This window comes from Zalophus californianus, chromosome 6 (genome assembly GCF_009762305.2).
Source record: "Zalophus californianus isolate mZalCal1 chromosome 6, mZalCal1.pri.v2, whole genome shotgun sequence".
NCBI classification, from domain to species: Eukaryota; Metazoa; Chordata; class Mammalia; order Carnivora; family Otariidae; genus Zalophus; species Zalophus californianus.
The window spans coordinates 140726561-140751118 of record NC_045600.1 but is presented as its reverse complement, the minus strand read 5'-3'; the positions used below and the strand labels follow the sequence as shown (position 1 = coordinate 140751118).

The 24558-nt window shown below is 57.0% G+C and overlaps 2 protein-coding genes and 1 long non-coding RNA gene across 3 annotated transcripts; 2 read left to right on the top strand and 1 right to left on the bottom strand.

Moving 5' to 3' along the window:
* Window positions 1–2210: 2210 nt before the first annotated feature.
* On the bottom strand, window positions 2211–4642 carry MESP2 (mesoderm posterior bHLH transcription factor 2). The gene is made up of 2 exons (XM_035728240.1): window positions 3708–4642; window positions 2211–2859 (listed from the first exon to the last, which is right to left on the bottom strand). The coding sequence occupies exons 1-2, from the start codon at window positions 4569–4571 to the stop codon at window positions 2590–2592; spliced, it is 1134 nt and encodes a 377-aa protein (XP_035584133.1). The 5' UTR covers window positions 4572–4642; the 3' UTR covers window positions 2211–2589.
* LOC113910261 lies at window positions 4517–14919 on the top strand. The gene is made up of 3 exons (XR_003515986.2): window positions 4517–4643; window positions 10037–10795; window positions 14071–14919. It is a non-coding gene; the product is annotated as an uncharacterized LOC113910261 (long non-coding RNA).
* A 7506-nt stretch (window positions 14920–22425) lies between these two features.
* On the top strand, window positions 22426–23837 carry MESP1 (mesoderm posterior bHLH transcription factor 1). The gene is made up of 2 exons (XM_027571937.2): window positions 22426–23160; window positions 23470–23837. The coding sequence occupies exons 1-2, from the start codon at window positions 22426–22428 to the stop codon at window positions 23542–23544; spliced, it is 810 nt and encodes a 269-aa protein (XP_027427738.2). The 3' UTR covers window positions 23545–23837.
* Window positions 23838–24558: the final 721 nt, after the last annotated feature.

The following is a 24558-nucleotide window of genomic DNA, read 5'->3' as shown; positions in this document are numbered from 1 at the left end:
CCTGTGTGTCTGGAGGAAATCGGGTTCCTGAGGGCACCCAGAGCCAGTGACCCGCCTGCAGAACCTCGCTCGAGGTCGCACACAGAGCAGGGGCCAACTCGAACTCAGGCTGCTGGTTCTGAGCCCAGCACTCTGTGGCGGGTTGACCCCTCAGGACCAGCGGGAGAGGCAGGCCCTGGGGATGGGCCGACCCTGGAGATGGAGGTCTCCCACCTCCCTCCACCCAGGAGACTCCTCGGAGGCACGTCCTCTACAGTGCAGGGTCATGAAAGAAATGTCCAGTCACTTATGGATGGTGATGGGGGTGGATCCCCAGGAAGGTGTGGGAAGACCGGTTTTTCCTGGCAGGGCACAGGCATCAGCCCTTCTCCCTCCCCTGCCAGGCCCGTGGCAGACAGGTGCAGTCAAGAGCAGAACACCCAGGATGGAACCACGGAAGGAGGTGAGGAGCTACTGCTCCTGAGAGGCAGGCCTGAGGCTTCCCTTGCAGAGGCTGAGGACGGGGGTGGGAGATTAGCCCGAGCCCGCCGGGCCCGGGGCCCTCACGCCAGCTGCACTTTAGATGTCTCCCAGGCCACTCTAGCGGGCGGCCTCTCACCTCTGCCTTTGCACCTCCTGGAGGAGTACCTCGTGAGGGGAGCTGGGAGAAGAAGGCTGCCAGATTCTGGAAGCTCTGGAATGCTGCTGGAGAAAGCCAGCCCTCTCTTGGGCTCCACTCCAGCCCTTGCAGGAGGGAGGAGCCGACCTTGGAGCTGGAACGGCCTGGCCATCCGTGACCCCAGATCTGTGAGAGCCAAAGGAAGGAGATGGGCAGCTGCTGTGAGGCTATGGAGCCAAGACCTATGGACTCTTCTAGGGAAGGAGAGAGCACTGGACAGGGAGTCAGGGGCCTGACATCTCTACCTAGCTGGGGGGCTAGGGAAAGTTGCTCTCCTACCTGGGCTTGTTTCTTCAGCTATAAAATGAAGGGGTGGAGAATATCCATTGAACCCAAACCTGGGAAGGATTTTCTTAAAGCCCCAGGTTCCTAAGTCCCAACTCAATGCACTGACTCCTGCTCTCAGGGTGGGCCTCTACAACCACGGGTCTCGGCATGCAGCCAGGTTCGGGAATCACCGGACTGCACCATCTCCTAGGCGGTGTGGCTCCATTCAGGAATTACTACGTGCCAAGCCTCAGAACCCTGAGGGATAGGGTTCGTTACTGTCCCCACTTCACAGCCAATAAAACTGAGGCTCAGGTAGGTTTCATAGTTTGCCCAGTTATACAGTGAGCAAGAACTGAGTGGAACGTGCATCCAGGTCAGTCCTGCCCTGTACCCATCTCCTCGCTGTGTATGATATTGTGGGAGGTTTCCTTATCCCTCCAGCTGTGGCTGGCAGCCCCTAGGGACAAGAGGCCCTGGGGTAAGAACCCAAACCCTAGAATGCTAGGGCAAGAAGGCACTGGGTATTATGGGATGAACTGTGTTCCCCCAACATCCACAGTGAAGTTCTAGCCCCCAGGACCTCAGAACGTCAATGTATTCGGAGATAGTGCTTAATAAAGAGGTAATGAAGGTAAAAGAAGGTCATATGGGGGGGGCCCTAAACCAGGATGACTGGGGGCCTTAACAGAAGTGATAAAGCCAGGTGCACAGACCACAGCGTAATTACGTCGAGGGCAGAGAGAGAAGGCGGCCATCTGCAAGCCAAGGAGAGACGCTGCAGAAACCAACCCTGCTGACACTGATCTTGGATGCTAGCCCCCTGAACTGTGAGAAAATTGTATTTCTGTTCTCCAAGCCACCTGATGCGTGCTTATGGCAGCCCCAGGAACAAATACGCCGGGCCTCGCCTGTGGAAGCGAACCACCCTGCATCCTTTAAAAAACACTTCCCTAGAATTGTGAAGGAGCCCTCCGGGTCGGCAGGAATACGCTCAGAGGAAGGGACAAGGTAGTGGTGCTGGGTTGGAGGCAAGTGAACAGGCCCAAACGTTAACCCCCACCCGTGCCACCTCACACAGCAAGGCCAAGGGGAGCCCCTGGAGGTGAAGACTTGTCACAGTGGCACGGGAGGGCACACACCAACCTCAGGAGGCCCGGACCCGGGGAGGGGAAGAGCAGAAGGATGGTTCCCTGCAGGATGGGAACATTCTTCCTTTTCCAGAGGCAATAAAAACCCAGGTTGATAGAAGAAAAACAGACCATACCAACATTTTTGTTGTTGTTTTTTTTTAAGAAGTACAAAAATCGAAGCGTACAGGCTTCTCTCTCCCCTCCGCCACCCCGAGAATGCATTCCACCAGCGGTCCCAGACCCGCCGACTCTGTGGTCCCGCAGCCAGCACCTTGCTGCAGCTCAGCCGGTGTTCTGCAGAGACGGGTCATTCGGGGGGTGTCTAGGAGCGGAGGGCACTACCCCAGCCCAGACTCCAGCCAGGGAGGCCACCCACTCTCTATTTCGAACACTGCCTCTCTGGGAAAGACATCACTTGGAAAAGAGATCCTTGGCTTAAAAAAAGCTTGAAGACCACAGCAAGTAGCAAATGAGGAGGACACTCCACACCAGAGGCCTGATTCCTGGCTAACAAGGGGACAGGCGAGGCTATCAGTAGAAGACGCCCAGGTGGGCGCCCCCCAAATCTTCTTGCCAAAGTTCAGGGCAGCCACTGAGCTGCAGGCCTGAGCTTTGGGATGGGCTTTGGTCACCGAGCTGGAAGGCAGGGCCTGGTCCCTGGTCCTCTGAGCTGGGGAGCTCCTCTGCACTGTGGCTCCAGCATCCCCACTGGGTCTGAGGCTGGAGTCTCTGGCATGCTGGGCGGGACAGGAGGGGTGGGGTTTCTGGCAACACGCAGGACTCTGGAGACACAGAGATACCCTGCAAGAGAGGCAAAAGCAGCTGGTTAGTGGGCCACTGCCTGATGCCCTGAGACCTTGAACCTGGATGCTCCCCGGAGCGTGGCTGGCAGCTTCTGGACAGCCCTGGGTGTCCTGGAAGCAGTGAAGCAAAGTGGTGAAGAACACTGGCTCTGGAGATACACTCCGGGGGTTCCTATCCCACCTCTGCTACTAACTAGCTTTAAGAACACAACCTCTTTCATTCGGTTTTCTTATCTGTAAAATGGGGGTGATGATTAACAGCACGTACGCTATAGAGTTGCTGGAGGGCCGGCTGAGCTAATACATGCACAGTGCCAAAAACGGTGATGGGCAAACAGTAAGCGAGCAGTAACTTTTGGTTATTGATAGGCTCTTTTATGGACCATGACTCATTCACTCCTGGGCCTCATGAACAAATGAAGCTTAAAGGAAACAGGAAGGTCACCAGCTCCAAGCCCCTATACTCTGGAAGTCCCCACGCCTGGGGCTGGCCAGCCTCCCACCCCCCAAACTTTAATGGAGCACTTAGAACCAGGGGCTCTTGCTACCCTTCATCGTGCCTCTGGAGCAAGTCCGAGGGTTCCCCCTCTTTAACGTGGCTGAAGACTTCTCGGTAGAGGTGGTGGTGGACTTAATAATGGCCCGGGGCCCCAGCTCTTTCCCCAAAGAGGTTAGGGTCCTCTCCATACTCTCTTCAGCTTCTCTCTAACCCTAACTGGGTTGGATTAGATAAACCCAGATCTAAAAAGCATGAGAATCTCTGCAGACTTGAGCCCACCCACGCCCTCCATTTCCGAATGAACCTGGGACCACCCCGAGAGGAGTGGCCCGGGCCTGCGCGCATACCTGATATACTACAGCCAGCTCCCGGGCCGCGGGGGGCGGCGTCCAGGGCACGGCCTGGTTCCTAGGTTCCGGGGACGTCTGCGTTCTGGAACAGGCCTGGGGCGGTGTCCAAAGGGCCGTCTCAGGGGCTCCCCCTTGGGAGAGATGCGCGGGCGACTGTATCCCAGGGCAGTAAGGGGGTGTAACCCAGGGATCCAGTTCGGGCACCCTGCTCCCCAGGCGCTCGGGCGCCGCTAGTGCTCCGGGACAGGCCGGCGGGGACCCCCACGACGCTGCGGCGCCGGCGGCAGAGCCCACGCCCGGGGCGCGCGCCTGCACCTGCGCCTGCGCCTGCGCCTGCGCCTGCGCGGGGCCGCCGTCGGGGCAGAGCGGGCAGCCCCGAGGCGCCGCCGCCGCGTCGCTGCGCCGCCGCCGCCGCCGCTGCTGCAGGCTCTCCTCGCTGAGGCCCAGCACGGCCGACAGGTGGCCGATGTAGCGGATGGCCAGGCGCAGCGTCTCGATCTTGGTGAGGCTCTGGCCGGCGGGCGCCACGGACGGCGGCAGAAAGCGGCGCAGCTCGTGCAGGGCGCGGGCGAGCGTGCGCATGCGCAGCTTCTCGCGCTCGCTGGCGCTCTGCCGCTGCCCGCCAGCCGGCCCGCTGCGGCCTCGTCCGGGAGCCGTTGGGGCGGCCTCTGCGGAGCGGGCGCCGCGGGCCGGGAGCGCGGGCTGCGAGGGGCCGCGGGCGCCGTCGCAGGGGCACGAGCCCGAAGAGTCCGAGGAGGAGGCCGGGGACGTGGAGTCCGGGTGGCCGGCCCAGCCCCAGCCCTGGGGCAAGATCCAGTGGTCGTGGCCCAGAAGGCTGTGCAGAGGAGGGGACTGGGCCATGGCCGGGGCTGCTGCAGGCTCTGGGAGGCTGGGCCGGCCACCTCCAGGCCTGAGCTTTTATCTGGACCAAAGGTGAGAGGTGGCCCCCTGCCAGGTTACAGAGAGGTGTCAAAACCCACAGAGCCCAGGGAAGGCCTGGGCAGGGGGGCCTTGGGAAAGCGGGCCCATTTGCGGAGGTGTGGATTCTGACTCCTCGGGGGCTCTAATGGAGGCCCCTGCAGCCCGGGAAGTGTGGGAGGGACAATTCGCATCTGGATGGAGCTGCTAAGCTTCTCACCGAGTTCCCACCCACCCGGGCTCGTGGCATGGTGAGTGCCCAGGAGCCCGACAGTGGTGGGCAGTGCCATCATCGTCTGGGGACGGCCAGGCTGTCCCTCATGTGAACAGTGGACCCATGCAAAGAGTGGCCGCCTCTCTCATCTCCAGCTTCCCCCGCCCCGGGGGTGGGGTGGGGTGGGAGTTTGTCCAGTAACTGCCAGTCACTGTCTGCAGGTGTGCTGGATAAGGCTGCAAGACAAGCCCCGAGGGATTTGCCCACAGTGATGTGGGGTGGTGTGGAAGTAGGGGGACATACAAGTGCAGCCTTCCTGGTTTGCTCCCAGAACCCACATTTGCTGGTTTGCTGAATAACACGGGCAACGTCGTCTCACTACCCACAGATAGTTTCCGTCCCTGAAAAACAGAGCAGCCTGGAGAAAAAAGATAGGAAGTAGTGGGTGATGAAAATGGGGGAAGGTGAGCTCTCCAGGCAGGCCTGAGTCTATTTGCTGTGTGACCTGGGGCAAGTTACTTACCTCCTCTGAGACTCAAGTTTCCTTCGATCTCACAGCAATAATACTACAAAATGCCCACCACCTGGGCAGGCTGCTGGTACTAAGTGGAACCATCAGTGTGGGCCTGGCAGATGAGCTAAATGTTTGCTCCTATCATTTCATAAGGAAGGTACTTACATTTCAAGATGCTGTAGGCATTACTCATTTACTTCATATTTATTTAGCAACTGGTAAAGGTCAGGCACACCAGCGTGACACAAGTTAGTTGTGGTCTTGGCTCTCATGACATTTGAAGTTTGTGCTGAGAGACAACAAGTGAACAGACCATTTTACATTTAGTAGCTCCATCACTAACTGGCTCTGTGCCCTTGGGCAGGGCCCTTAACCAGTCAGAGCTTGAGCTTGTGCTCTATAAAACAGGAATAATGATTATAGTATCGATTCGTAGGACTGTTATAGTCTTACAGTATGAACTTGGAGATAGTAAAAACTCTCCTCAGCAGTTTATTACAGGTTAAAGGAGGCATCGGTGTCCTTTGTGATCTTCGGAGAAAGGGCTGAACTCCGAGGCTAAGGGCCAAATGAGGGCCAGGGGCTGTAGAGTTCTGGCCACAGAGCTGGAGAGGTCACCACTGAGCCTTGAACCATGAGTAGGACTTGGTTAAGGAGAGAGGCAGGTAGGGAGAATTCTGGCCATGGAAACTGCTTAAGGAAAGGCCTGGCAGTGGGACTTGCTGAGGGGCTTCTGGAACAGTGCACAGGGGTGCTGATGTGGAGAGCTGGAGCGCAGCTTGGCTGGGGCCAGGCTAAGAAGTTGGATGGCCAGATGGAGCAGAAGTGTGACCAAAAAAAGAAAAAGCAGGCAATCAGTAACAAAAGTTCAACATGATGATGTTTCTGGATTCTGGGATAGATTGGCCTGTATCAGCTTGAAGTAATAAATAATGACCTTGTAGTATTTGTGGCCGCTCCTAAAAACAAACATTTAGTCACACAAATTACATAAATACATTCTCTTTGGCAGCAGTGGGAACATTACAGGTAAACCTGAGGTCCTTCAGCAAAGAGCAGCTCTTAGGTTGTTATGTGCCCCGCCTCGCCGGGCCCACACGCTCACCTGGATGTATGTAAATGAGGGAACATTGCGGCCTGTTTGTAAGTTGTTTTTTTTTAAAAAGGTTTTATTTATTTGAGAGAGCACAAAAGCACATGAGTGGGGGGGGCAAAGGAAGAGGGAGAAGTAGACTCCCCACTGAGCATGGAGCCTGACGGAAGTGTGGCGGGGAGGGAGAGGGAGAACGCCAAGCAGGCTCCGCGTCCAACACCAAGCATGACGAGGGGCTCGATATCATGACCCTGAGATCATGACCTGAGCCGAAATCAAGATGTCGGACGCTTAACCGACTGCCCCACCCGGGTGCCCTGTCACTTGCTTTGTTTCATTCAACAGCATGTCTTAGAGCACTCCCCGTCAGGAGATATTGAGCTGACTCGTAGAGGGTCACGGGTGACTTAAATGGATGAACATTTAAACATTATACGAACGTTAGAGCAGATCATTTTAACTGGAAAAAAAATGGCAGGAGGTGCAGACAAACCTTCAGTGAGGAGATGACCTCACTTTCTGCTCAGGACTTATTTTTTATTTACTTTTATTTATTTGACATAGAGACAGAGCACAAGCAAGGGGAGCAGCAGAGGGAGAGGGAGAAGCTGGCTTCCCGCTGAGCAGGGAGCCTGATGTGGAGCTCCATCCCAGGACCCCGAGATCATGACCTGAGCCAAAGGCAGACGCTTAACCAACTGAGCCACCCAGGCGCCCTTCAGGACTCATTTTTTAAAATACCAGAGAAAATATGCCCAAGTCACCACTTTAGCATGATGATGAAGGAATAATTGGCATTGAACCATGTCGTCAGGGCAACCCCTGTTTAGTTTATTCTAGCTGCCGTGAATGAGGAGAGGAAATTTCTTATTTGTCCACAGCACAAAAAGAAGGTAACTCAACCATGGCCTTGAATCCAAATAGGCTTTCTCTGGAAAGAAGCAGGAGGTTATGCAAGTATTTCATGACTTGAAAGGATTTTTTTTTTTTTTAAGATTGTATTTATTTGACAGAGAGAGCGAGAGCAGGAACACAAGTAGGGGGAATGTGAGAGGGAGAAGCAGGCCTCCCGCCAAGCAGGAAGCCCGATGTGGGGCTCGATCCCAGGACCCTGGGATCATGACCTGAGCGGAAGGCAGATGCCTAACGACAGCCACCCAGGCGCCCCCATGACTTGAAAGGATTTACACGAAGTTAAAAAAAATTTTTTCCCCTAAGCGTGGTGGGACTTAGAAAACAATCAATCCTGCACTTTTTAGGTTGAACTCATGGCTGTACTGGCTAGGAATTGATTTACGTGTAATTGACATTTGTAAACAGAATCCATCTGGTTTCTTGTATGTTTCTTGATCTGGATTCTGAACTTTCAGATTAATGTGCTGTTGATATTAAGTTTTTTTTTTTAAGATTTTATTTATCAGAGCGAGAGCACAAGCAGGGGGAACAGCAGGCAGAGAGAGAAGCAGACTCCCCGCTGGGCAAGGAGTCCCCTGATGCGGGACTCCATCCCAGGACTCTGGGATCATGACCTGAGCCAAAGGCAGACGCTTAGCCCATTGAGCCACCCAGGCGTCCCGATATTTGAGTTTTCTGACTCACCCCTTTTAACTGTTTTAACTGTTCTATGGTATTATAGCACGTGTACCCCAGTCAAGCCCTTACTGATGTATCTTTAGTGTGTGTTTAGTTTTTGCCAAATAGCACTGCCTTGTGCACAGGCAGATAGACCTGGAGAGGTGGAATGGCCTTGCAATCTCCAGGAAGGGTCCGAAAATCCAGAATTAGAGCCAGCCTGGAGGGGTTTCCTATGAAAGGACTTGGTGAATAATGGGAGTTCACCACCAGCACAGAGCCCTGCTTACTCTCCTTTCCTCTCCAGGATAGCCTGGCCTCCTGTCTTGGTTTGGGCTAGCCCCAGAGCCCAGGCCTCAGACTGACTGGGATGACAGAGCATAATTTTGGGAAGGTGGGGCCCTGGCTCTTCACCAGGCCTCTCAGCCAGGCTCTGGAAGCACAGGGACACACTGTCTACCATCCCCGTTCACCAGGGTGGGGGAGCCGAAGTGGATCCTCCCATTGGGCCTCCACTTAGCACAGGGAGGTAGTGTCACTTGATGGTGAAGAGGCTGGGCTATGGAATCAGACTGACCTGGGTTTAGATCCCAGTTCCACCCCTTCTAAGCCGTGAGGACTTGGGCTACTTACTCAGCATCTGTTTTCTCATCTGTAAAGTGAAGGGTTCTGATTTCCAGGGTGATTATTGGGGTAAGTAAGGATGATGCATGTCATGGTGCTTAGCACAGAGCCTACATTTATAAGTCTTATAGTAAGTTCAGGGGCAGCAGAATGAAGTAGGTAAAGGACTAGGTTGGGGTGTGGGTAAGGGGGCGGCTGGTCTCTTAGTCTTGGCCCTAGAAGAAGGTGATTCCTTCCATTCCTGAGATTCCAGCACCAGGCCTAGCGCATCCTGCCCGAGCCCCCTCCTCCACCTGCGGCCCTTTTCCTCTGTGGACCCAGCACAGGGGTCATCCTCAGCAGGGCACACCCGCCCCTGGCCTGTGGCAGGGGCCACCACAGCTACAGCGCAGAGGGGACAGGAGAGCTCAGATGCCTGGAGCTAGAACCGAGCCCACCAGCCCAGCCAAGGCTATAGGAAATGGAAGATCTCAACCTGCCTCTGCTGGTGGGCTGGGTCCTGGCCCAGGTGCTGGTCCAGCTTGCCTCTGGCACCCTCAAGCATTCCTCCCTCTATGTGGGAAGCCCCAGGTGCTTGGTGAACAAGCCGGGTCTGGGCCCTGCCCCACGGGCGGCTCTCCTCTCTTCCTCATCCAACTCCCCTGTTAAAAGGAGGGACGGGGTTACAGCTGTATGCTCTTGGACAAGGTGATTAACTTCTGGGCCTCGCAGGCTCCTGGCGGGCTCGCCCGCTCCTTCCTGTGATGGGAGGAGGTGGTGGTTAGGTCAGGGAAACATGGTCCATAGAATGTTCACGAGTCTGGCAGACCCTTCTAGTTGCACACACAGCATCAGTTACAGCCTCTGTTCTTACATCTTTTTTTAATAATTGGACTGTATTATTGTGGGTGGCAATATGCCCAGCTAGAAAACACATCCCAGCCTCTCTTGCTCACGGAATGGCTATTGAGATATTAACAGAAATATTGGATGGGGCTTCTAGGAAAGCTCTTTAAAGCAGAGAGGTACGCTCCCATGTTTTTCTACCCCCTTATATTTTCTTCCTGGAAAATGTGATGGCTGGAGCTCCAGCAACCATTTGGTGACACTGAAGCAGTCCCAAGGACAGAAGTCATCCGCTGAGGATGATGGAGCAGACAGAAGCCTGAGGCATTGATGACAACATGGAAGCACCATACCAGCTCAGGACTGTCTATCCCTGAATTTCTTTAATGTGAGAGAAAACAAATTACCCGTTTGCATAAGTCATTGACATTTGGGTGTGTTTGAGCAGCCACACATAATTCCTGTCCATGTAATAAAGAAGTGCCAGGGTATCCTTGTCAACAAATAGGGCCATGTGAGCTGGATGACAGTTGAGTGAGTTCATAACGGATTTGATGTTCCCACAGATGAGCGGATGGGTGTTCACCTGAAGGAAGGTCACGGTGATGGTGCCACCAGCTCTATTCCCAGCCTCGTCAAGGGCATTGTTTTGATCTTGAATGAAGATATGAATTGATCTAATTTGGGGTATGGTCCAGATGCAACAAGTGAATTGGATAACAGCCAGGATCACAGAGAAGCTGACAGGCTCGAACAGCCTACCAGATCTACTAAGTCGGGATCAACAGAGCTCCACGTAATCTCCCTCTTAGTTCAGGGTCAGGTGGCATGTAACTGGCAGCACGCGTGAAAAACAAAGGTGATCCCATTTGCGAGAAATGGGGTCTTCAACCAAGGAGGTGACTGTCTCTTATTCCCTCTGCAGGATGGGCCTTTGCCAGAGTAAGTGGTCACATGTGGGGGCCACCATTCATGATGAAAGGAAACAGGCCCCAGCCAAGGACAGCAAGGTTAGTGACAGCTTCAAGCCAGGTCACCAGAGAAATAGTCGAAGGACTCGGGGATGTTTTGTTCACAAAGCAAAAACTTTGGGGTAGGATGGTTGCCTCCAGGCGTCTAGAAGGAAATACTCCAGGAAGACCAAAGAACTTCCTAAGATCAGTAGGGATGTCTGATGAGGGAGTGAGTGGCCTGTTTGTGGAGGTGATGAAGAAGAGGCCAGATGCGTACACACTAGGCACAGGCGGGAGCTGGAGTGGATGGCTGTGCCTGACTCTACCTATGCTGACAAGCCCCCTAAAACGAGGGGTTTGACGACCCCTCAGGTACAATCAGAGCTGAGGCCAAGAATCAGGGAGAGGGTGGGGCGGCCTCAGGGCTCTGGGCTCTGCGAGGGCGAGGAGCCACAGGGGCCCCTTCAGGCTGTCTTGGGCCAGGCTGGGGCTGCACCCTGAGGCCTCCCAGGTGCCTCAGCACCCCTGACACTCTCACCCCTGTTCTCTGTGCCTGAAGCCCTGGCTCAGCTGGGCCTCCTCATGTGTAGGCGGGAGCCATCAGGTCACCGTGCCCTTGGCTCGGCTTGCCAGTGCGGCCCCAGTCGGGTGCCAGTGATCCTTTCATACAGGTGAGGAGACTCATCCTCCCCTATCGACTTCCCTGGACTTTGCCCCAGGCCAGCAGTCAGATGAGAAGGGGCAGAGAGGCCCAGGTTGGACCCTGACCGTGCTCAGTCAGCTCTGGCCCTGCGAGAGGCTGCGGGAGGCCAGTGACTGTGGCCCAGCCTGCTCCTGGTGACTTAGCACAGGCCCCACCGTCTGTTCGCCCCCGGCCCCACTCCTGGAAGACCTCCACCTGCTGTTTCTCCCTGGACAGGCCCAAGGACCTGGAGCCAGGTGAAGGCCTGGCCTCTGCCCTCTAGGTCGTCTTTGCCTCCCCCCGGCTCCCTGCCAGGCCCTAGGGGTGGCCAGGCTGTGGGAATGTGGGAGGGAAGGAGAGGCAGGGTGCACGGGGGCTGCAGCGGCGTGTGGTATTCTCATTACCAGGGAGCAGTAAGGGCCAGCCCAGCCTCCCCCTTGGCCACTGTGGCTGCCTTCACACCTCCTCTCTGCCTGTTGACACAAGGCCACCTCCCCCAGGGCAGAAGGTGTCGACTTGGGAACGAGGGTGTTCGGGGGCCTCCAAAACAGTCCAGCAGCAGGTCCTCTCAGAAAGCCCTTCTGGGGTGGGGGTGGGAGGCTGCAGGTCCCCACCCTGGGAGGCCTGTGTCCCGGGGATGGGGAGGGGGGGCGACGGAGTGGGGGGAGGACGGGAGCCCCGAGTCCACCTGCCCAGTTGGTCCCCTCTCCTGGCTCTGGGGGCTGGTGCTTGACAAGGCCCTGCCTGGCAGAGTGCCATCAGTGTCACCAGGAGGCCCAGAGACCGAAGCCACCAAGGCAGGGTCACCCTGACAGGGCCTCATGACTGCCCAGTCTTCTGAGCACTTCTAGACTCTGCAGTGCCCAACACTGTGTCGGCAGTAACCGCGTCAGTGCTCAGACCCCATGATCCAGCCCATGGTTCGCCCTGCGTTAGATGGGCCAGGCCCAGAGAAGTCGGTTCCTTGGCCTTCATTCCCCAGAGTCAGGATTCAGACCCACAGAGGCCAGGAACCACACCACGGGGAAGCTGCCCCGGGCCGAGGGGAGGCTCCGGGGAGGGACGAGGGACGAGCCCTCTGGGACTTCAGAACTTGGAGGGGGGGAAAGAGAGCTTCTGAGTCTGCGGTGACCTGGTGTGCGGGGAGCCCAGGACCACAGAGGGGCACGACCCGGCCACGTGATCAGGGCAGGTCCCGGGCGGAAGCGGGGGGACCCGGAGTTGTGGGTGTTCTCCAAGCGGAGGTGCGGCCGTCCTGGCAGAGGGACGAGGTGGGAGCCCAGGTACGGGAGCAGGCAGCCCGGCACCGGTCTGGGGAGTGCCGGTGGGCTGGGGTCCGACTGGAGGGGTGGCCGAGGCTGTGGGCTAGCAAGCAGGAGGAGGCAGGGGTTGGAAAGCCTACCGGGTGAGGAGTTTGGACTCTCAGGGAGGGAGGCAGTGAGAGCCACAGACATTCTGAGGAAGGAGGGGGCCGGAGGGTGAGGAGCTGGAGGCAGGAAGCGTGAGGAGACCACAGTCACACGCGTGAGCGCTGGCAGGGGCTGGGCGTGGGCCGAGGAGTCGAGGCCGAGAATGTGGACACGGGCAGGAGGGACATGGCCCCTGTGGGCTGGGAGAGGCACAGGAGGGGCTGGGGCCACAGGCATCTGGGGAGCTGCCCAGCCGGCCAGGGCCACGCAGGTGGACCCGCCACTCTTCCTCCAACAAGAAGGCTGCACCAAGGAGGCTGGTGTGGGAGGGCCTGCAGAGGCCCCAGGACTGCCTGGGCTCCATCCCTTGAGCCTCTGTCTCCTCATCTATGAAATGGGTGTCCTTGCTGGGAGGATTAGCTGGAGCATCATGTGTTCAGCATGTGGGCCTCCAGCAGTCTTGCCTGTCTGCCCTGCTGGAGAGAGGTGCCCACCTGTGCTCCTGCAGCTCTCAGGAAGGACAGAGGGGGAGTGGTGCGCACTCCTGCGGCCCAGGCTCCTGGCCCCAGAAGCCACGCGGGGGCTTGGGCTCACCTGCTGGAATGCAAACAAGTTTGAGGTGGTTCTGCAAAGTGTTTTTCCTCTCCCCCTCCCTGCCCTCCTTTTCTTTCTCTTATTTTAATTATCAAAGCAGTGCATGCTCATTACAGGAAAGTGAAAAAATGTAGACAATCAGAAGGAATTTTAAATGCCCCTGGTTCCATCCACCCAGAGAGAACCAGGTTAACACCGGGTTGGCACTGGGTTAGCACATATCCCTGCATCCTAAGCTTCTCCAGGCAGCCCCGCAAATACACAAGCATAGAGGTAGAGGCATCAAGAGGGAGCATGTCCAGGGTGTTTTCTGTTTGTTTTTTGTTTTTTGTTTTTCCATTTCTTGAAGTTTCTGGTATATATGTTTTCTCTCTCTTTTTTTTTTTTTAAGACTTTATTTTAGAGAGTGTGCGTGTACATGGGGGGAGGGGCAGAGGGAGAGGGAGAGAGCACCTCAGGCAGATTCCCTGCCGAGCCGGGACACAGGGGCTCCGATCTCACAACCCTGAGATCATGACCTGAGCCGAAATCAAGAGGACGCTCAACCGACTGAGCCACCCAGGCGCCCAGCTTTACTGAGAGAGAATTCACACATCATGTGTTCACCGGTGTAAAGTGTACAGTTCAGTAGTTTCGTATATTGCATTAAAAAACTGTTGTAAGGGGCACCCGGGTGGCTCAGTCGTTAAGCGCTTGTCTGCCTTCGGCTCAGGTCATGATCCCAGGGTCCTGGGATCGAGTCCCGCATCAGGTTCCCTGCTCCGCGGGAAGCCTGCCTCTCCCTCTCCCACTCCCCCTGCTTGTGTTCCCTCTCTCGCTGTGTCTCTCTCTGTCAAATAAATAAATAAAATCTTAAAAAAAAACTGTTGTAAAATATATATAAGAAAATTTGCCATCTTAACCATTTTTAAGTGGCGTTAATTTCATCCACAGTGTTATGTAGCTATCACTTCTTTCCACAGCTTTCCATCACCTTGGGCAGAAGCACTGTACTGTACCCATTAAGCAGTAACTCCTTTTACCCTCCACCCCTGGTGACCTCTCTGCTGTGTCCCGTCTCTGCGAATCTGCCTCTTCCAGGTGCCTCGTGACACGGAATCACACAGCGTGCGCTCTGTATATGGCCTACTTCATAATGCCCTCAGGGTTCGTCCACGACTTCATTCCTTTCTGTGGTTGATAAATATTCCGGTGTACGCATAGACCACATTCTGTTTATCCATTCCTCTGTTCTAGAACCTGCTTTCAAGTTCTTTGGGTATGAAAAGAGCATATTGTTTTGTGACCAACTTTTCTCGTGAATGTATTAACATTCCCCATATCAGTAGATGTATTTTTTTTTTTTTTTTAAGATTTTACTTATTTGAGAGAGAGTGTGTGTCCATGAGCAATGTCAGGGGAAAAACAGAGGGGGAGAGAGAGAATCTCCAGCAGACTCCCCACTGAGCGTGGAGCCCAATACGGGGCTCAGTCTCATGATCCTGAGATCATGACCTGAGCCGAAATCAAGAGTCAAACGGCCAAGGGGCTGAGGCACGCAGGTGCCCCATCAGTAGATGTATTTGTGCAATGAGATGCTTAGAGCACGCCTGGTTCTCCATGATGTGGTGGCAGTTTTGGTAATAAGTTCTCTAATACACACTGAGGTGCCTTACGGCTTTTCCGCATAGTGACATCCTTATACCTAGATTTTTTAAAGTTATTTTTAAGTTGCACATGTACTATATGAATGCAAACTCCTTTTGAAAAATTTAAACATTACAGATGAGATTAAAGTCTCCCTGGGGGCACCTGGGTGGCTCAGTCAGTTAAGTGTCGGCCTTCGGCTCAGGTCATGATCCTAGGGTCCTTGGATCGAGCCCCGCATCTGGCTCCCTGTTCAGCAGGGAGTCTGCTTGTCCCCCTCCCTTTGCTTGTGCGCACTCTGTCTCTCTCTCTCTCAAATAAATAAATAAAATCTTGGGAAAAAAAAGTCTCCCTTGACCACTTCCCAGAACCCAGACTTGCCCCCCACCACACACACACACACCAAGTAAGTCCTGGGACGTTGTTAGAAATTACATGAGGGCCGTGAGACCCTTTCTGCGCACACACATGCATGCGTACAGTGGACCCTCGTAATATGCATGGTATCACTGGGTGCCTTTCTGTGTGGGGCTTGTGTTCCAGATCTGTGTTCTCTTTGTTCGTGCATCTGTCAGTGGTGTGCTGCTGAACAGATTTTTTTTGCAACTTGGTTCCACCACTCAGCAGTGTGTCTTCACGTGTGCCTTTAAGCTTTTCCAGCCAGAATGAATTCCCATCAGGGAAACTGCTGGGCAGAGGGTGCGCGGAGGCTGTTCTGAAGTTGCAGGCCAGCCTTGGGGAGCCCTGGAGGTGGGCTGTCGAGGCTCACCTGGTTCGGGGTGCTCTACCTATCCTGGCCGCCCGCACCGTGTCAGGCGCTACGTGCACACTGCCATGGCCGGGGCTGGGGCACGATCCCCAAGGGTGAAGAAACTCACTTGGCTCAGGCCAGGGGCTGGATCTTGGATTTCTCTTGGTGGGGGAACCCCTAGAACTGAGGTTTGAGTTCATCCTTTTGCAAATAACCAGGCCTGACCCCGTAAGACCCTTCTCCTGGATGATTTTGTATCTGGTCAATTTAAGCTCTTGTCCCCCTAGATGTTCTCCCCTGTGTTCGGGGACATCCCTGGCCCCCAGCCTCTGGCAAAGAATCCTCTGCCCAAAGGCTTCTCACTCCCCCACGTCCCAGCCAGGCGTTCCAGCTCAGTCCTAGGAGCCCCCACTCTGCTTTTTATCGGGCCTGAAGTCAGATAGCTCTGGGGCGCCCTCCTTCCCCTGCTCCCTCTGCCCTTGGAGTTGGCTGAGGGCCTGAGCCACCCACTGCCCTGGCAGGGGGCTCATCACTGTCTTGGCACCTCACCGGGCTATTGTGAGCAGTCAGCACAGGCAGGGGTGGTGTTACAAGGAGCCCACAAGCTGTGCACCCTGCCTGGAGGAAGCTCCACCTTGTGCTTTCTGCAGGGGCTGGTATCGGATGTGTCTTAAGTTGGCAGCTGAGCTGGACCTGCATATCCTTACCGGGGGCTAGGCAAGGGCACAGAGCCCAAGGCATCCCCTGTCTAGAGTTTCCATCATCTTGGGGTCTTTTTTCAACCTTTGCTCCCAGGAGTGCATAGGGAAGGTCAGGGCCCCAGGGACCCCTGCTTGGGCCCTACCTCCTGACCCCTTCCCCTTCTCCTCATTCCTCTGGGCTCTATCTTGTGCTGCTTCTCTGCACACAGATGCATGTTTTTCCCAGTGGACAGATGAGCACACAGGGCTCCAGCAAGGACAGGTGGCCTGTCCAGGAGTCACACAGCCCATCACTCTGGCACTGAGCTGGCTTCACCCACTTTTTTTTTTTTTTTTTTTTAAGAAAAGAAGCTAGTTTCGTGTTTTTTTTTTAGGAGTCAGTGGAGTCCCGTAATGGGCCCCAGGGGCAAAGGTCGGCCCAGGGTAAGGCAAGTCCAGGAGGAGGCCCAGCCTGCCCCCTGACAGCCCTGGGGCTCAGAACAGGTGGTGAGCCTGGCATGGTTTGCTACTGGGCTGCAGGCCCGGCTCATGTGGGAACGTGGAAGAGTGAACCTGTGCCCCCTCAGCTGTCCCCGAGGTTACACAGGCCCAGCAGCCCGCCGGGCCAACCCTCAGTGAGGCAGGAGTCCTGCCTGTGCCGGATAGCAGTTTGCTGTCGTGGAAAGTAAACTGAGGGGGCTGCACTCCCCAAGCAGCGTGAGAAAGCACAGCGACGTAGGTCGGGCAGCCTTTATCCCCTAAATGGAAGCCTCTGCGCCACAGCCCACACCTGGCAGCATAGAAGGGAGGCGAGGCCAGAACAAAAGCTTCCCATGGCCCTCCGCAGGCAAGAACGGGGTCAGTGGGAGCAAGGGCTGATGTTGCGTGGCTTCACCCACTTCTGAAGCTAGCCCCTACATCTCCGGTGCCTGGTGCCCACCACCCCACCCCACCCAGGCCCTAGCCCTAGAACAAAGGCCCCGGACTTGTTGGAGGTTGGTGTGCCCTGCTCAGATCGCTGAACCCCGGGTGGCTGGGCAGTGCCCCCTGCTGGTGGTGGCTGGGAATTCGTGGACACTGGTCCACACTGGCTGACCCAGGGGTCCACCCTCTGGCCTGAGATGGGAGCCTTCCAACAAGGCATACAATCTCCCAAAACATCTCAGCAGGCGGTCGGGAGTTCTGGGCTCCATTTTACAGTTGGAGAAACCAAGGTGCCATGTGACAGGTTCCCCCAGCTTCACGTTCGCATGCCTGCATCTCGGCTTTGGGCAGGTTCAGCTCCTTAACCCCTTTATGCCTTGGTTTCCCCACATTACACTATAAAGCTTAGATCTTCCTCCACCTACCCAGATGACGCAAAGGAGTGTAAATGCGACTCCCCTAAGAGAGAGGCGCTATCTGCGTACCCCGCATTCTCACCCCCCCCTTCCAGAACTGCAGAGATTCTGCATTTCCCCTGGAGCCTTTCCTGGAATCTGCCAAATCTCTCTCCTGTCTTCCCACCCCCTCCCTCCTCATCACCCCTCTGCCTCCTGTGACTTCCACTGGCTGTGCATCCAGCTGATCCATGACCAAGATAATCAGATTACCTTGGGTCCAGAATAATCTATTCCATATGGCTTGCCAACTTAGAGGCTCCGGGAGCTAAAGGTGTGAGGAAAGGGGGGTGATCTTAGTTGGAAAGGGCTCCCTGGGAGCCTCGGGGGCCTTAGCTGGGAAGCTGCTGGGGAAGGAGGGAGGTGGAGGAGAAGTCAGGGGCCTTCCTGCTGAGCCCCCTGACTGCTCTGGGGCTCCAGGTGGCCACAGCCTCATCCGTCTGTGACCCATGGGGGCTTAGGAGCCATGCTGGGGGGCTGCGCACTCCCCATGCTTTTTCCACTCTCTGGATTGAGGGGTGGTTACTATAGGGCACTGCTTCTCGAAAGTGGCCAAGTTTCATAATTCTGGGGCAACTGTACCTTTCACACCCAAATTCTCCAGCTCTGTCCCCCAGGGGCTCTGGTGCAGCAGGTCCAGGGTGGGTGTGGAAACCTTCTTCTATCTCCACGGGTCCCTGGGACTTGTGACAAGGTCTTGTGGGTGCTCGAGGACTCCGGGGGAGTCTCCCCCACACTGGCACCCTCACTCTTGGGGCAGCCTTCAGGAGGAAAGGAGCCCCCCCTGTCTTCCAGAGGAGATAGGACAGCTGGTGGGGAGGACAGAACACAGGCTCTGACCCAGGCAGAGGCAAACGGGCCCCAGCTCTGCGCCTGTTTGCCACGTGACGCGGGACAACCTCTCGACGCCTCCATTCCCTCATCTGCAAAGGGAGGCAGTGACACCCACATCACGGCAGGGCAGGGAGCTGTGACCCAGCCATGCCCCCAACACAGTGCCAGGCCCAAGTGACAGTAGCAACCGTGACCACGATGGTGGCCCAAAGCTCAGGCCACGCAGGATGATCTCCTTATAATGTCAGCACAGTAAGTCTAACTACCTCGCGGCACAGGAGCAGAAGCTGGGGCCCAGAGATGGGGAGCGAGTTCCCCACGTGACACGGGTGGCACCTGGCAGGATGGAGATTCGCTTCTAACCCCCACTGGCCACACTCCAGAGGGGTGTCCTGGGCTGTGTCAAGGTGGCAGCTTGTTCCCAACAGTCCCTCCCCTGGAAGGGCCTGCCTCTCGGGCTGGGGCTGGGGTGTGGTGGGATGATCCCGGCCCGTAGGGGACACCTCAGTGAGGAGCCTCCCGGGAGATGGGCCTGCAGATGCTCAGCAGGCCTGCGGCAGAGGAGCTTCTTCCCTCCCCTGGGGCCCCTGGCTCCGGCGGGGACAGGGATTAGGGGCTACAAGGGGAGTATTGACATAGCACCTTTGATTAGCACTCCCGTGTCAGAAGGCCCCGCCGGGAAATGAGAGCAGGGAGGCTGGGAGGCGGGAGCGGGGGCCCGCGTGCAGGGCCCAGGCCTGGCCGGTGGAGCTGGCTGGCTCCTGGTGGGAAGGCTGAGCCCAAGGCCCCGGCCCAAGAGGAGGCTGCCCTGTCTCGCCCGCCCCCACCCCAGCCAACGGCCCCAGCTGAGCTCTCACCTCTGCGCAGTGGGGCTGCCCCCAGGCCTCATTTCCCAGCCTTACACGTTGGCAGGCGCAGGCAGGCTCGGGCCAGGGGGCAGAAGCCACTGGCTCCGGCACTTGTCAAAACACGGGCCCCAGAGGTGTGAAGGCCTCACCGCCGCGGGAGGGCGTGCGGGCCCTGCTGCCCGGAGAACTCATTAACTGGGGCAGCTCCCAGATGAGCCCATAGGAGGAGCTGGTGATAAGATCAAAGGTGAGAGGTGGGGGGGGCCGGGGCGGGGGGGGGGGGGTAAGGGAAAAGGCAACTGGCAGGAGGCCGTACAGCCCAGGCTCCGGGCTGGGAGGGGTCCCTCCTCTGCCCCCACTGGCTTTGGCCTTTGCACACACTGGGCCCGGACACCCCCCCGGGGGGGCAGCAGGAGAGGAAGGGACTCCCAGGCGGCAGCCTTTAGGACCGAGGCCTCCAAGGTTGGGGCGGGGTGGAAACCTGCCATCTGCCCTGCCTCTCTCATGCCCTTTTTGGGGGCTCTTTGCCTCCACACTCGCCTGGGGGGCTTCTTAGCCCTCCCTCGGCCTGACACCAGAGATCCTACTGTCACATGCACTTGTCCACCGTGTCTCTCCTGCTCCAGGCCTCTCGGCTGCTCCCGCACAAGGGCCCAAGGGATGTCAGATCTTAGGTCCCAGACGCGCGAATCCTCAGGAGCCAGAGCTCTGTTTTTAGGATAAACAGTCTGCCTCCCACACATATGGCCTGTTGTCCAAAACATGTCTAGTTGATTTTGTACCGCATAAGATGAAGAGTCATTTCAAGGACAAACCAGTCCCGGCAGTTTCCCCTGGACAGGGAACTGCAGGCCTCAGAGGCAGGATGGTAATGAACTTCGTTAGACCCTCCGTGCTTGTTGAGCCGTGGACTTTCTAGCCGTGTGCACGTACTGGATTTTCAAAGAGATGACAGTGAAGCAAGAGGGTGGCTGATTGCCTAGGTGTTTTTGGTCGTTCTGAGTTTTCTCAATGATTAGCTGCAAAGTGGAAATCCGAATCGTGGGAATTGGAGGGATTTTTTGACATTCAAAAGGTTGGAAGCAGAGTGCCCAGAGCCCTTGCAAATCCCACCCCTCCTGCCTGACCAGTCTGTACTCTGCACCCCCTCCCACCTGAGTGCGCGATATGCTCTACCATTTGCCAACTATTAGTCCCCTTGGGTCCAATGGCATTGAAGGGGCCCAGCGGCTGGGCTGCAATGCCAGGTTCTTGGCTTGGATCTGGGGTCCCAGGAAGGCATCCCTTGACCAGGGTCCAAAAGGGGCAGACCCCACTGACAGCTTCAGGCTGAGGAGGGCCCTCCTGGAGCAGGCTCTCCTTGGGAATAGATGGGTCTATGGCACGGGCCCAGGGAATGGGCTCCTCCCCTTCTCCCCGAGGCTGGGTTGGCACTACCTCTCCTGGATGCGACCACGGGCATAAGAATTCTGGGACTGCTGGGACAGACTGCAGGGGAAGGGGGTACAGAAGGTGCTAGAAGAGGCCAAGGGCAGTAGAAGATAAAATGAGGGGAGGAGGTGGTGGTGGGCAGAGATACCCAGGGAGAAGGTACCAAGTCACTTGGCCACCTCTGCCACAGACCAGCTCACTGATCAGTCTCACCGGGCTGGAAGCCATGGGGGATGGGAAACATACCCCTCCCACTGAAAGATGTGTAAGATAATACTTCTCTTGAAGACATGATGCTAGACACCAGGTACTTCGCAGTCTAGGCAGAGGACAGACGTGCACAAAGTAGCTATTACGACAAGGTGCAAACTCAAAACACTTGAGGGGTCAGGCAAGGCAGCATAGGTTCTCTTGAGATTTCCTACCTAGACAATCATATTGTCTATAAATGGAGACAGTTTTATTTTTCCTTTCCAATCTGTATGCCTTTTATTTCTCTTTTGTTATTGCACAAGCTAGGCCCTCCAGGACAATGTTGAGTAGGCCAGGGTAGGAGGGGACATCCTTGCCTTGTTCTCAGTATTAGGGGAAAGCATTCAGTCTCTCACTGTTGAGTATATTAGCCGTGGGTTCTTTGTAGATGCCTTTTATCAGGTTGAGAAAGTTCTCTTCTATCAGCTAGTTGGCTGAGAATTTTTATCATGAAGGGGTATGAATTTTGTTAAATGCTTTTTCTGTGTCACGTCCACTCACATTTCAATGTTCGAGTCCTCTATACCTGCCCCAAAGTGGCGGAATACCAGCCTGAGGCCAGTGGTGGCAGCTTGTGGCAGCAGGCCAAGCCCTTGATCCTGCCAGGCTGAGGGTGTCCTGAAGGGCATCAGGCTTCCCCTCCCTCAGCTCAGATGGTCCAGCAACTTGACCAGATTTGACCAGCTTGTTGGACTTGCCTGGGAAAGCTTCCTCATAGTGCCCCTACCTCCCACGACCACCACCACCAGGTGGGCCACGTCCAGGAGGAAAAATGGATTACTGTTCCTCTCACTTCTAGCCGGGATCAGGGCCGACTCAGGGTCCCCGCCCTACCGATTCTTTTTTTTTTAAAGATTTTATTTATTTGACAGAGAGAGAGAGACACGGCGAGAGAGGGAACACAAGCAGGGGGAGTGGGAGAGGGAGAAGCAGGCTTCCCTCTGAGCAGGGAGCCCGATGTGGGGCTCAATCCCAGGACAGTGGGATCATGACCTGAGTCAAAGGCAGGCAGCCGCTTAACACTGAGCCACCCAGGTGCCCCCCCGCCAACCTACCGATTCTATAGACCTGGCTGCAGCATGCCCCAAGGTTCCCATTGTACAAACTGGGAACGAATTTGCAAGAAAACGTTAAGAATCTGCATAAGGTCCCAACAGGTGAAGGCAGCCCCAAACCTAGGTCCTATACTTCCAGTTCCCTGACCGCGCTTCCTTTAACCTGCTGAGCTGGCCCAACACGCCAGGCAGCTCGGGCCACTGGGCGCAGGCAAGAGGCCCGAGCGGCTGGGTCAGGTGCCCATGCGAGGGCCCAGGTGGGCCCAACCTGGGGCAGCCATCGGCCCGCACCTTCAGCAACCCCCTCCCGCCCCCGTTGGTTCAAAGGGTCAGGCCCCGCCCCCTCCAGGTCCCGAGCCCGCTTTGAAATGCTGATGCGGCCTGGAAGGGGCCACTTCACACCTCGGGGCTCGGGATAAAGCGGTCGCCGGTCGCCGGCCCCCAGACGCGCCACCGCCGCCATGGCCCAGTCCCTGTGCCCGCCGCTTTCCGAGTCCTGGCTCCTCTCCCCGGGTTGGGGCCCGGCTCGGCCTCCGCTGCCCTCCGACAGGGACTGCAGCTGCTCCCCCGCCTCGTCCCCGGACTCCTGGGGCAGCGTCCTGGCCGGCAGCCCCGAGCCGAGCCCCGGGCGGCCCGGCGCCCACGCGGCCCCCCGAGCCCGGAGCGCTGGCAGGCGCGGCGCCCGCGGCAGCCGCCTGGGCTTCGGGCAGCGGCAGAGCGCCAGCGAGCGCGAGAAGCTGCGCATGCGCACGCTCGCCCGCGCCCTGCACGAGCTGCGCCGCTTTCTGCCGCCGTCCGTGGCGCCTGCCGGCCAGAGCCTCACCAAGATCGAGACGCTGCGCCTGGCCATCCGCTACATCGGCCACCTGTCGGCCGTGCTGGGCCTCAGCGAGGAGAGCCTGCAGCAGCGGCGGCGGCGGCGGCGCAGCGACGCGGCGGCGGCGCCTCGGGGCTGCCCGCTCTGCCCCGACGGCGGCCCCGCGCAGGCGCAGGCGCAGGCGCAGGCGCAGGCGCAGGCGCAGGTGCAGGCGCGCGCCCCGGGCGTGGGCTCTGCCGCCGGCGCCGCAGCGTCGTGGGGGTCCCCGCCGGCCTGTCCCGGAGCACTAGAGGCGCCCGAGCCTCGAGACCCGCCGGTGCTTTACGACGAGGCAGCGTGTCCGGAATCGCTGGCAATGGAGCTGAGCCCCTCGTCTCCGGTTAGTACCTCCTTCCCGCGCAGGACGCCCTCCCGGCGCTGTCGTGTGTGGTGCTACCTGCTGTCCCCGTCCCCAGCGTGCAGCTCCCCCTGCGGCACCCCCACCGGCAGCCTGGCCCGGGCTGCATGCTATCCGGAGGAGCGTAACTGGTGTGCCTGGGGCGCTCAAGCGGGGAGCGGAGGGGGAGGACACGCAAGGGACAGGGTCCTGTTCTCCGCCAAAGGTCCCCTGAGAGTGGAGCCCATGAGCGCGGACACCCACCCTCAGCAGCCAACGCGGACGATAACTCTGTTCCCTCTCTCTCCGCAGCTCTTTCCTGGCGACGTGCTGGCCCTGCTGGAGACCTGGATGCCCCTTTCGCCCCTGGAGTGGCCGCCGGCCTGAATAGTTGTAGTGACGACGTACAACTGGCGCCCTGTCTGTGAGCATCGAGGCCTTTTTGGCCTCGGCACCTTCAAAACGGCCCCTCTCCAGACTCCTTTCCTGGGAGGGGGCCCCTGTGATACTGGCATATGCATTCCTGAGAGCGAGGGCCTGTCCCCACCCAGGGCGGCCCTTCTCAGCCCCTCCCGCACTGGAGGGACCCATAGATAGATCCTCGGAGGCTGGCAGGGGGTGCCTGCCTAGTATGTATTTATTTATTTGTGAATAAACTGTGCTGGTGTCATTGACCGTTTCTTCTTCCTCTACATGGGCGCAAAGCTCCCCCCCCCCCCCACACACACAAAGAAGAACCTAGGAGAGGGCGCCTGGGTGGCTCAGTCTTTAGGCGTCTGCCTTCGGCTCAGGTCATGATCTCAGGGTCCTGGGATCGAGTCCCACATCGGGCTCCCTGTTCGGCGGGGAGCCTGCTTCTCCCTCTGCCTCTCTCTCTCTCTCTCTCTCTCTCTCTTATGAATAAATAAATAAAATCTTAAAAAACAAAAAACCTAGGAGAATCAAGAGGGTCTCTTGTCTTCAGCCCTCAAAGCACACAGGCTCGCGCCCTTTCCTCCTTGCCCCCAGCCCTGGCTTAGCATCTCCTGTTCCGGGAAGGTCAGCCTGGAAGGGGGGAGGTGCTGCATATAAGGACGTGGTAGCAGGTGGAGTCTGTCCATATTTTCTTTGAACCTGGTGGGATCTGGGTAAACCTAAGTGTCTCTGTAGAAAATACATTTCTGTTAGTACTTACTATGCATCAGGTCCTTTATACATTTTATACCCAAATAACCATTTTACAGAAGAATAAACCAAGGATCGGCACTTAAGCCCTGATATGAATTCATATCAGGGTAGGGTCTCAGGGGACACCAGCTACCAAGGGCTTATTTCACGTGTCCCAAGCCTTTTCTCCCCTTGTGCTAGAGCATCATGGCCTGGACCTTGGGATTTTCTCATCTCCCTTCACTCCGGTTTCTC

What these genes read in the sequence shown, in the direction of transcription:
- MESP1 (XM_027571937.2), top strand. Translation starts at nt 22,426, where the DNA reads ATGGCCCAGTCCCTGTGCCCGCCGCTTTCCGAGTCCTGGCTCCTCTCC. An exon ending in AGCTGAGCCCCTCGTCTCCG is followed by an intron (nt 23,161 to 23,469) that starts GTTAGTACCTCC and finishes CTCTCTCCGCAG; the next exon opens with CTCTTTCCTGGCGACGTGCT.
- MESP2 (XM_035728240.1), bottom strand. Translation starts at nt 4,571, where the DNA reads ATGGCCCAGTCCCCTCCTCTGCACAGCCTTCTGGGCCACGACCACTGG. An exon ending in AGCTGGCTGTAGTATATCAG is followed by an intron (nt 2,860 to 3,707) that starts GTATGCGCGCAG and finishes CCTCTCTTGCAG; the next exon opens with GGTATCTCTGTGTCTCCAGA.